The sequence below is a fragment of the Corvus brachyrhynchos genome, unplaced genomic scaffold (genome assembly GCF_000691975.1).
Source record: "Corvus brachyrhynchos isolate BGI_N302 unplaced genomic scaffold, ASM69197v1 scaffold152, whole genome shotgun sequence".
NCBI lineage: Eukaryota > Metazoa > Chordata > Aves > Passeriformes > Corvidae > Corvus > Corvus brachyrhynchos.
This window is the reverse complement of record NW_008237447.1, coordinates 767,948-781,044: the sequence shown is the minus strand read 5'-3', so window position 1 is coordinate 781,044 and position 13,097 is coordinate 767,948. Positions and strand designations below refer to the sequence as shown.

Below are 13,097 nucleotides of genomic sequence, written 5' to 3'. Positions count from 1 at the left end.
AGTGCTCCACTGAAATCCCATCTGCCTGACAGAAAGAATTTAATGTTTCAAACAGTTCCTTTCCCACTTTAAACTGAGAGTAACTTTTTATTGCAGCACTAAGCCACTACTTGCTGGACAGATGCAGACTATTGATGTGCTCTCAGGAAATCTTGTGAAGCAAGTAAAGGTGAGTGCATCAACCTAAAGAACCATGCACTAATAACCAAATGTCGATCCCTGAACTGTCTGATTGTTGTTGCTGTTCTCTTTTTAGACAACTATTTCACTGCTGGAAGGTAGCAGCAAAAACTTAAGAGAAATTCCTAAATGGAAGAACACGCATCATATGAATTTATTGTGAAAATCAAGGTCAGTTAAATTTCTGAACCACTTACAAGTTGAATAGTCTGGATTATTTGGTCCAATATCTCACAATTAGCAGGTAATTTGAATTAAAAAAGTTAAATCGATAGGTACATATTTTTAAATTTTATTACTTGCTAAAATATGTACAAAATAAAGACTGAATAGAGACATCCACATGTCTGTGTATAGTGGTGTCATAAAAATACTCACCCACTCATGTCAGAAAAATAGAGAGTGAAGGAGAAAAACAGAAGTCCACATATTCCACACTACTCTATATTACACAATAAGAAACAATCTCATTCTATGGAAACCGGGAAGTAATTGAAAAATGTTAAAATAGACTTCATTTGGATATTTGGACAGAATGCTTTGTTTCTTCTTCTGTTTTTTAGGTTTGTTTCCTTGACCACAGTTTTCCATCCAGAAAGAGATGCTACAATTTTTTTAGTAATTCATAATCTTTTGGTGAATCATTTTTTTGTTTTAAGATCATGAGCGTCCCCAAACACGGAAGATTCTTCCATATTTTAGCTGTGAAATAGCCAAAAATGATTTGAGGGCAATTCTCTCTCTCATAAGTCTCTCTGTAAATCCTTGAATTTACAGGATTATCTACCCCCACTCTACAACTCTGAGCTGGTTCCCTTCCTAATTTATCATCCAGTAAAGCAGCCAAAATGAGCCTGCTGCACTCTGTAATAAAATGTCCCATACAGGAAAAAAGCTTCAAGAGAAAAAACCTGCATGGAAAAGCAGTCACCAGAAGTAAAATAATCTCTTGTATTAAAATCTGGAGAATTCATATGACTGCAGAGAAATTCATTATATTCTTGTTTCCTGTTACAAATGCTGTAGTTTTTACAAGGACTATCATATATTGCTATAACTCAGAATAATGGAATCTTTTCATACTTTAAAGTCCGAAGAGTATGCTGTAATAACATTTACCCTTATTAAGTCTTTTTATCTTTAATTATTGCAAAGGTATCTAAAAACCCCCAATAGATAAGCAGGACTTTCTAAGTAGAAAGAACAAAAAACCCCCAAAAATTTCCACGGAAAATATGAAAATATTTCCACAGAATTATATATTTTTAATAGCAAACAGAAAGATGTTAACATATTAGCCTGTATTTAGTTTTAGTTAGACTAGTGAATCAGTGAAAAACTATTTTTTCACACTATTTATACATATATTGAAAGACTTTTTTTATAATATAGGGATGCACATAGAAACAAAACTACATATAGTATTATGCTTTTTTACCCTTCAAATATATTTAATTATAGAAAAAAATTACAGACTGATATTTTAATTAATCTTCCATCAACTGAGACTAATAGAGACTTGCTCGTAAAAAATGACATATATTCCACTCACTCCAATTTTTTGGAAGATGCTAGCATTATTCTCTCTGAAACTGCCTTAGAAAGCTACATTTTTCATGCCTGACAATACAACCATCATCTTAAAAGGAAAACAGATTTTATTCACAGTGCTGCTTAAAAGAGCACAGCTTTATTATGTTTATGAGAATGTAAGGATCATCTAGGAAGTTTATCCAGAATGCTACTATAGATATGGAAGACCAGTATCTGCATGGATTTCTCATGCAGCAGCCTTTTAGAATTGTTCATCACCCAGAATTGTGGCTGTAACATCCCTGATGTTTAGCTAGGCATGTCAGGCCCTCTTTACAAACCAGCTGTGCTACAGATCAGTGGTTAACAGAAAATGAAGAATTATAAAAGGAGATCATGAAGTAAATGTGATATTAGATAAGGTGCTCAACAGCTAAATCCATAAAACCCCCCACAGCTTGGCCCCAGCCCTGCAGAGAAGTGCACTGAGACACTTTGGAATGGGATGGAAAAACCTTACAGTTCATGGTAATGCCTTAGTGGTGTGTTCGGGGCAGGGCTAGAGGTGTTGGGACCCAACTTCCTTTCACACCAGGTCCTATGGGTTGCACCATGAGAAACTGTTCACAGGGCAATTGAGCTTCAAAAATCTCACAAATATTCTTTTGTTTAGCTGAGATGAATCAATCCTTCAGTATTAGTGCGCTCTTGCATGCAGCAAAGGTTTCCATTGCCACTGGCACCACTGAACCTGACTGTTCCAGGAAAAGGTCAGGGAGATGAATGCAGATAAAACCCTGCTCTTCTGTGAGACAAAATTTCCCAGCACAAAAATAATACACATCAGGGAACTATGCTAATACAACTCTGCAGTCACATACATTCTACAAAAAGGTACAGATTTTCATCTTTCATGCTCTCAACTTGCTTCTTTGACCAAAAAAAAAATTCACTTCCAATTACAAGCAAGGGCATTTAAAGCTAAATACTGTCAAACACCACATAAGAAAAATGTGATTTTCTCTATTTCCTTTCCCTGAAGATTTCCTATTCTAGTCAGAGTTACATTATTTATAAACTGAAATAAATACTTTCCGTAAATTTGCATAGAGGGATGCTGAAATATCAGTTAAAATATTTTTCCCTTTTAGAATAAATCATATCTATGAATGAGATATCAAAAATTCATCTCATGTCTAGTTAGTAAATGATATTTCTAGCTTGACAGAAAAACGTATGAATTGAGGGAAAAGACAAGCTCATATTTTCTCTATTGTTGATAGACTGCAGCTCATCATCCTTGAACTGAATTTCCTCAATCCCAATACTCCCTTACCCTACCCTGTAAATTTGGTTTTTTCAGTCCTCATTGATCTTGAATTACAGGCTAAAAGAAAGAAGTGTTAGAAAATTTTAGGAGAACAATCTAATTTTAAATAATGGAGCTTGGAGTTTAACATTATGTATATAAGAACCAGTTACTGGAATTAGACAATTTGTTTCCCAGATAAATTTGAGCTAATATAATATAATGATAATTCATTTCTAAACTGTAAAATTCGGTATTGGAAACTGGCTGAACAACTTGTCAGTAGTTTACAGGAACATAAAACAGCTGTTTGCCATGTATAAGAAGTTAGAATTTATAAATCATCTAGAACATGCTCATTAATCTCTGAACACTTCAATACAATTACAGATCAAGCTCATGATTTAGAAGCTGTTGCATGCATTATTTAAAATAATATGGAAAATAAAAGTTTAAAAATACAACTTCATATTCAGACAGGATTAGCACAAAGACAAATCTTGCAAATGTAAATTAATTCAAAGAATGGGACTTAATTAACATTGCAGCAATTTATAAGGTTTGCCATTAACTTCAGCAGAAAAGTTGTGACTAATTATCCAGGTACTGTGGATGAAGGCAAAAGAACTAAGCAAGAGTAGAGGAGACAAGAGGAGTGTTCAGGAAACATGAGTAGAGCTGGGACTACCATGCATTTTTATCCAGCGGGACATCTGTAACTGACTGGTAGTGAAACAGCTTTGGGACATTAAATCTGATTTTGCAATTAGAGATTCCTTATAAATATTTGCTTTAAAACCTCAGTTTTAAAATGCTGGGTGGTTTAATGTAAAAGATGACATTGTTATTTCAAGGAAGAAATACAGTGATGAAATTAGTCCAATTTCCTGAATACATGTGTTTTTAAAAATTATTAAATTTTTTGGGGTTTTTTTTTCACATCACAAATGATTTTATTACCGTGGCTCGCTCTTTCACTCAGATTTGCCATGGGAATGGTACTGTGTGTCATGTTTGTTCTCCTTTTGGCTATCCTGACTCTACATGTAGACAGCAAAATAAAACACTTGTATGTGATGCAATGTATGCCACTTTAGCAAGTGAAAACAACAAAAACAGAATAGTCTGAACAGCCAGTCCTTCACAGAATTAGTTGCACTTTGCACCAGGTCAAGAAGCATGAAAAAGATTTTCAATGGTTTTATTGAAAAAGTCCACTTTAGAACCTCTAGCCATGTCTTGAATATCTGATAATATCCCTGCTTAAGTGAAGGTTTTAAGAGAAGCCTTAAAAGAAGAGAAACAAAAAAAAATATGCGTATTAAATATGCAAAAATCAGTTCTCGCTGGAAACCAAAGATTGCATGCTAGATGGAAATAAGATTTAGCAGATTATGAGTGTGGCTTTTTTCTCCCTTCTCTTGCTCCTGGCTAACCAATGCACCCCTAATCTTGACACTTCTTGCATCTCTCTGCCAGATGAGGATTCAGACTCAAATATGATTTAAGTCTCTCTTCAGCCAGATGTTTTTAAATACAACACGTATTTCTAAATAAAATATTAAGTATGCATACCCTGGCTAACTATAAACTTTTCAGAGGAGCAATCTTTATTATTCATTCACAGGAGCACAGCAGAAATTTTACCACAGTAGGAAAACATTTAAATATGTAACACAGATATGCAGATAGCAAACAGATGTCTCGCATTGTTAGCCTGGGCAGAAAAAGGTAAAAGCATGTTATTAGAAATATCTGGAAGCTAACAGAGCTGTAAAATAAACTTCTCAAGCTTAGGCAACCGTGTAAATTTGAGTCTGCTCTCATTCCAAAGTGCACAATTTAATGCCATTATTGTATATAAATTAAAACTATTTCCAAAATGTGAGCCTAAGGCAAATGCATATGAAAGAGTCAAGAGCTGTTGAGTAAATGCAATGAAGAAACTACTTTTAAGAAGAAAATGAATCAGGCAAACTGCTAACAACATTATTGCTTTAAAGACCCAAAGCATTATCAGAATTGGTTTGTGATTTCCCTTGTCCTTCGTTTTGAACACACTGCCCAAAGATTTATGTGAAAGTCATGACACGTACAAACGCAATTTGTGTCAGATTGACCATTAATGTCTTCCTTTACTACACTTGAGCAAAATCACTCCTTTTACCAAGAATGCAACAGAAATCTTCATTTCATATATTGGAAACACCAGTTTCCTTTGGTTTCTTGTTGCTGTTGTTTTTTCTAGTTTGCTTGGTTGGTTTTGTCTTTTTTAATGAAATATCTTTCAGAAATTTTTAGGTAACCTTTGAAAACAGAAGGTTCTTGATGTAGCTCTGAAGATTTCCCCGAGTTGGTCAATTAACACGTGTTGCAGAAGTTTCTTATTCACCAGTTTATATCTGAAATCTTGTTCCCTACCCTGACTGGAATACTCAAAAGCGATTCTTCCCACTATATATCATTCACTGTGAGAGGTTCCAGATAACTGAAATGTGCTTAATTATCCTAACATGGTTCTTAGATGAGTTTGGAGATAGCACCAATGAGCTTATTTGACATTCTAGTTAAAATCACCACAGTCAATAAATACACATCTCATTCTTAGGGATTTTAATCACGTGCTGAATGCCCTTCACAGATACTGACTACAATAGGAACAAACAAAATCGAGGCATATTTCTTATCTCAGTGCTATGTGCCTGCCAATTTCTTTGTAATGACTATTTTACATATTTCTCCACAGACGCCCCTTTCACAAATTGAAATAAACTATTATTATTAAATATAAAATTGTTGCAGCACTTGGGCATTGCAATTTAGTGCCTTCAACTTAAATCAGAAATTTACTGAAAATGCATGTCATGGACAAACTGTTAATGGTTATAAATAATGGTTTACTCTACAAAGAAAGAAACTATTATAGAAGCTGAAAGACCACACTGGTAAGTAAATTGTGGGGAAAAAAAATACAGTATTGATTAACCTTTCCCGTTCTCATTCAAACTCTAATTTAATTTTGTTCTCCTCATATTGTACAAGTTAGAGGAACATATCTTAAAAGATATGCATTGGCTGACTCATAGCTAATTCTGGTGTATGGGAAATGAAAGTAAATGCAACCAGGTTGATTTTTGCTGCCTTAAAAAATGACTGGCCATCCATATTTTCCAGCAGAAAAAGAACATATCTGTTAAAAAATTTATAAGCATAAAAAAAATTTCAAGAAATAAATCAAGATTGTTTCAAAAGCCACTTTTCTCCCATGAATACTGTAATCAGGCATATGTGCAAAGAAACATCAGCTACAAGCATTGTAACTGTACAGAGGTGACCAGCAGATGAAAATCTGTGATTACTAACTATCTTGCACAAAGACCTTGGCTCCAAACTCTTAATTCTGGCAGACCTGAGCAAGTCTGAGAACTGAGATGCAGAATTTCTGCCTTGTGGTTTTCTTTCCAATTGAAAATTCTTAATTTATATACACGCTGATATAAATATGTATACTCACATCATTAAACACACTGAATATTCATTGCATAATGCTGAATTCCTTTCAAAAATGTATTGTGTAAATGTATTGTTCAGAAGTGACTTAAAATAGAGAGCATGCATCTCGAGCTTTCTTAAAACTGTGATTTTTACTATCTACACATCACATTCAGTATAGATATTTACAGACCGTCCCTAGGCAGTTACCAACAAGTTGATATTGCTCTTCAAATTTTTCATGAAAATAGCATCAGCAGTGCTGATAACAGTGCAGTGTTTGGTGGAACTATCAATGCAGCTGCAGATACCCAGTAAACAAATGCCATAGATTTCTTATTTATTGTCATCTATGAAAATTTCTTTCTTCCATGTGGTCTTGAGCTCTGGAAATGTCTGATGGAAAGTTTGGTTACTGCTTCATAACTGTCTTTTATGTGACCTGCTAGTCCAATAATCAGCCATTAGAAAGTGCTGCTCCTTTAGATAGATTAGCTATTAACATAAACAATTTGGAAGGTGGTTCAAAGGGCTTCATCATGTCATTATCAAAAGAGAAGCCTTCTTGACTTTAAAGGTACAGAGGACAATCTTGTCTAGAGATTTGAGACTCGGGGGAAAAAAAGGAAACTTGACTTTTGATTAGGGTGAAAGTTGGATGCTATTGTGGGAATCAATTTAGGATGAGTGAACAGGGAACTCCCCTGCCACCCCAGTGAGGATCCTGAAACTCTACTGTCACCAGCCAAAAGGATTAATCCTAATAAACTGTCCTGGTAGTGTTACTGAGACACAGAACGACAGTCAGATGAGGCTCTTAACCACTTACACCATCTCCACAGTGATTATACTACTATATGCCATTAATTCATGGTGATACAGCCATGTTTATTCCTGGAAGAGACACTGAAATCCTTCCATGTATTCCTCAATTCCCACAGCAGTGAGTAATAAGAGGTTGCTCTTTCTACAGACTATCTCCACGGAACTACAAATATGTCTGAGAAGCCACATGTACTAGAAATTGGCCTTATTTAGAAAAAAGAATCAGATAAAGGCAAGCACTTTCAAACACTGGCAAGATTTTACCATCAGATTAGGAAACATCACTTAGGATTTTACCATCAGATTAGAAAACATGACCTAGGATGTATCTGCCACTGGCTCACGTAAAATAAGATGCATTAGACAACAGAATCCTGACAGATTTTCACTTTCAGACTGAAACTCTCAGCTGTCAACACTAGACAGACACTGAAAAATGAGCCAGGTGTTTAATACGGGCGGGTTAGGGTGTGTGCCCTCAGAGTGAAACCTCTTGCACCTCAGATTCTGCCAGCTGGTAGCAGGTCTTTGATGTCACAGAGACCAGTCACCCACAGACTGCAGGACTGAGAAAGGACAAGCCTTTCCAGGATGAAGTGGCAGAAGGAGAACTCCTCCATTGTAAACTTTCCACCGCTTGGGATATGTGTCATACTCCCACTCCTTGTGTAATGTTAAAACCCTCTCTGTTCTAAAGGAATAGAACATATGAATGCACACTGAGTGAATGCATACATGGACTGTTATTTGAAAACAGGAACTACTGTTTTAAGTTCTGTTTTGCTTAATTATTCATTATTTACTACTTTAATTATGCATGAAAAACCTCAAGTACTTCTGAATTTTCTTTAGGCAATGCAGACACTGTGGCATGCTAGGAAAGTTATATAGTGAGATGTCTCTTCCTTCCATTAGTCATAAGAGAAGCATAAATTACAATTCAGCATATAATTCTCTGCTTCTTCACACAAAGATTTAAAGTCGACTGAGCACAATTACTTTGTACTCAGCATATTTACTGCTGTATAAAACTTTCTCTATCCCATAAAGAAAAGGCATCCAGGCACTTTTCTGAACAACAGCATTGTAGAACATTTTTTGATGAGGCTTTTTGTGAAAACATGTTTTATCTTTCAGTTGTTTACAAATCACTTTAGCTGTGATTTGAGAAAGTACTTAATATGTGCTATGTTCCTCCTTGAGCAGGAACTTTGCTTAAGTGCTTTTCTGAGCAGAATCGTGTTTATCTATCCATTTATCTGAGTTTAAAGTAGGGATTATTCTGGTATCTCAAAACATTTTGAAACAAAGCTACTCAAGAGTAGCATACAGATCACTTCCCTCAGCTCTCCATCTGCAACACTTGTGGTTTTTAACACACCCTGCCCCATCCTGCTTTGCTACACTGGCTGGACAAGACACAGCACATGCTGTGATTGTACAGGACTATAAATAAATAGATTTTCTTTGCTAACCGGTCAACAGGCAGGCTGACTGGTCAGTCAGCTGGTGTTTTTAATACAGAAAGCAAACCTCACATAGTTCCACTCTGCTTTTCAACTTGCAGAGCTAACCAAGGGCTTGGTGATTCTAAGGAGTCATTCTTCAGAACTCTGTTGAATCCTTTTCACTGTTATCAAACTTGTGTTGGCTGAGGGGTTTCTTTATGGTGCCTGACAAAGTGACCACAGAAATTTTGTTTCCTTATGAAGCTGAGGGGAAAAAACCAAGCCTACGGATGTCAAATTGTATCAAATTAAAGGAAAAGGTAACAATATTACCAAGTGAATTTTACAAGACTTACTGATATAAAATAGTAATTATTTGTAGTATTTGGTCAGGTCTGGTAATGCTTTAGACATCAAATTACAGAGAATTTTGAGGGATGCAGTTTGCAAAGCCTTTTTAAACGGTTACTTTCCTTTAGACTGCTCCTTGTCGCTGTTAAAGCTGAGTACTGCACTTAGTCATGTTGGTACCTGTGACTGCACGAGGAGGCAGTTAAGATTTTAATATTAGTTGTGGTAGGGCTCTGTGCATAAAGATGAGTTTTAATCACTTTTGAATTAGTTCACTTCTCCTGTCAGTAAACATTCCCCCTCTTTGGTGCTCTCAGACTACCCACTTCACTAATGTGGCAGAATACAATTCTTCAGTTGCCGTGGATGCCCACAGAACTCTTCACCGGATTACTTTATTCAGCAAAATGCCGACAGCAACATTCTTCTCCAAAAAGAGAGAAAACCCCCTGAAGAACAAGCTAATAATTTTTCGTGTTTAATGATGAATCTCTTGATTTCACACAAACCATCCAAAAGGAAAGACCACTAGAGGGAAGTAAATCCAATATGCTCAAAGAAAATAAAATGCCAGCTGCTTTAAATTATTGTAGCTAAGAGAATGGTCTGGATTTGCAACAGCTGAAGGTTTTGGTCTATATTCCTAACAAAGATAAGACAACTGAATATAACAATCTATATCTTTATAAAGAAGCCTTGCACTTCATGCAATATACATACCAAAACCATTAAAACAGTGTGTAGGAAAAGACTGCATATAAAAAGGTAGTATGAACATGGGATAAATATGTTGTGTAAGTATAATTTATTATACACCTATATCTTTCACATTACACACACATCAAATGCAAAAAATTTCATTTAAACCAGTATGTTTGGACTTCTGGTAAAGCAGTCATTGAAAAAAATTATATACTTTTGATTTGTTGGCATGTCATATGTTTAATCTTGGATCTTTGTTTTCTATGAATATGCGCACAAACCTGCAGCATCATGCAATAACTACTGTCCATTTCATCAGAATTAAGATTATAAGGAAAGACTGCAACAGTGAGTTTATAATAAAATCTCTGCACTGTTCCAAAGTTTTAATTCTACAGCTTACTTTTCTGAGGTTGGATACCCTAGCTTTTTCCATATCCGTTCTTATTTATGACTAAAAGTAACTCACAAAAAATGTTTATTGCTCTCTCAATACTTTCTATCAACAAAAAACTCCATGAATTTTCTTCCACGCTTCATACAACAGTGTATTTTTTTTTTCTTGTCCTTTTAAATATATAGTCACCATGCTTACCATTTTATACAACTACACAGTCTGTAAGCCTACAGAAATGGTTTTATCTTTATAACTACATTTTATAGATGACTTCATTTCATTTATTACAGTGCTTTCTCCTGCAAAGCTGTCTCTTTATATCCAGATAAACTGACAGATATTCTGAAAATCTGGTCTTAAATTCTCTGAAGCCCTTCCACTAGCATTTTTAGTAATGTAAGAATTATTAAAGGGAATGCAAACAGTCTAGAGTTTACTGTCAGTGTGTCAAAAATTATCAAAACATTGGTCTTTTCCCTGTTTTGAGTAAACTGCAGTGAAAATCTATATCCTTAAACCAGGGACAGACAACAACAAAAGACATTATTTTTTATAAGCCTACCACTTAAATACACATCACAAGCTGTGTTCACACAGCTGTTATCCACTTCAAAAATGAACTGTATTTCAGGTGACCTCCACCTGGGCGAGCTTGCATTTAATACCATGGAGCAACACATCTAAAAGGAAGTTTACATAAGGCAACTTTCTGGCACCTCACTTTTCCCCTTTAGTGAGAAAGGAAAAGGGAGATGCAGGTTTCCAACATGACACATTGCCTCAGTGCTTCAGGCAGTTCTCAGTGGAAGGCCTATATATCATTAGGCATCTTATATAATTAGCTCTTCTGTTACCATCATGGACAGTGAGTGAGTGGGTTTTGTGCTTCTCCCAATCCATTTTCATGAATATTATTAGTATTACCATCTCTGTCATTATCATCATCATCACCATCACAGCAAGCTGTTAATTTTTGTATGCCCAAAGGCAAACAAGTCATTACTTACTCATCAACAAAACTACTTGTCCCAGATACACAGGTAAGCAGATTTTTGCTAGGCTGTTCAGTGAAAGAACCCAGGGCCTCCCTACAAGTGGAACATAACAGGATCCTCCTGAACATTAGCACTTTTACTAAGCAGAAACAGATTATCAAATGTGTTCTACTCAAAACAGTAGTTCTTCCAGCTCAGTTCCTGTTCTGCATTAAACACTTCAGCTGCAGTTGCAATGTCACTGCACAGCAGGTGAAAAACATTTCTAGAACAAATGTCAGCAAGGGATGATTTTGAAATAACCTTCTTTTCTACAGTTACACAAGCCAGAAGAGAGCAGTGCTATATGGATTGCATCGCTGGTAACCTATGATGCTGTTTCCTGGCACAGTAAGTATTTCTAAAGAAGAAAAAGTTGCAGAAATAAACAAAAAATAGAGAGCTCTTTTAGTTTCCCACATTTCTCACAAAGATTCACCTTGGACATGAATTCAAACTGAAATGGGGGCAAGAAAAAACTCAAAACAATAGTGCAAAGTTTACAATTACAGGAATAAAAAAGAATCTATTAGGATAGCTCACCTGAGGAAAGGGCTCATACAGATGCTGAAGTATCTTACAGTGAGGCAGTACTGTATTAATGCTATGAAACACAGATAGTAAAGAAAGTGAGTTCACTTTCACTCTGCCTTTGAATTGTGTAATGGATAACCTGTGGTGTTCTACTCTTGCAAAACTGAAATTGCAAAAGCACCAGGCAGACTCCAGTCCTGATGAACCACTGACACAGCTGGTCTCAGATGGCAAAAGCTTGCACTTAATTTTAAACAGAAAGGTATGGGTGTGTGCCCTGTGTAATGGGGTCAAGGGCCAACTGCCAAAAGCATTTAATGCCCTCATCAGCAGAAGATGAAAGTCCTCTGGAAAGCCCTTAAAAACATTTAGCAATCTGCAAAACACCCTAACTGGCTGACCCAGACTTCCAGGAAACAAAGGATCCCCAGAGTGAGTGCACAGATGACAGGGAGACACAGAGACAGACACGCAGTGCTGGCACTTACCGTCCTGGTCTGTGGTGACTGTGATAGCTGTGAACTGCTTGGGGGAGAAGCTCAGCTCTGACACCCCGTTGGTGGCCTCTATCTCAAAGGTGTAGTTGACGTGCGACACGAAGTCGAGCACCGTCACGGAGGAGTTGATGAGCCCCGTGTGCCTGGGGATGAAGCGGATGCCTCCCCCACAGATCTCGCACTGGCTGGCGTCCGACCCGCACTTCTTACAGATGACGCTGTAGGTGAGGTCCTTTCTTCCTCCAGTGTCACTCGGGGGGCTCCACTCCAGCATCAGAGCTGTTTCATTGATGTTAAAAACCACATTCCTCGGGGCAGAAGGTGGCCCTGCAGAGAAGGAGGGGAAAGCCTGTTAAGACACTGGTGTGTACTCTGGAGAAAAAAATTGCCTTAAGGCAATTATTTGCAACTAGAAGACACAAGAGTTATGTTTCAATAACAGACTCAATGTAAAAATTAAAAGTTATCTAAATACAATCCTTGAAAAAATGCAGGAACATTGGTGACATCATAAGAAGCTGAATAATCTAAATAACTTAGAATTAATTTGGAAAGAATTTAAGGCAACACAAAAATGACCTGATAACACAAATTTTCAATAAATGGCTCTTGATGCTGTGGGACACTGGGGCAGAGCTCAAACCACAAAGTTTATATCCTTATTTTATGTCTAGTAATGTAGGCTTTTCTGAGACTTAAAATCTTTGACGTTCTATAAGAGACAAATTGATTAATAAATAAATAACAGCTTTGGAATAACAACAAGAGCTAACATTTTTTGTATTAGTTCTGCAG

General features: G+C 36.4%; 1 protein-coding gene across 2 annotated transcripts in view; it reads right to left on the bottom strand.

Annotated features, from left to right (window-relative positions):
* EPHA6 (EPH receptor A6) overlaps positions 1–13,097 on the bottom strand; it is a 362,575-nt gene that overhangs the window by 187,887 nt on the left and 161,591 nt on the right. For both annotated transcript variants that reach the window (XM_017731430.1, XM_017731431.1), the window contains exon 4: positions 12,294–12,629. In XM_017731430.1, the coding sequence (XP_017586919.1) occupies positions 12,294–12,629 (336 nt within the window). The remainder of the gene's footprint in view (positions 1–12,293; positions 12,630–13,097) is intronic.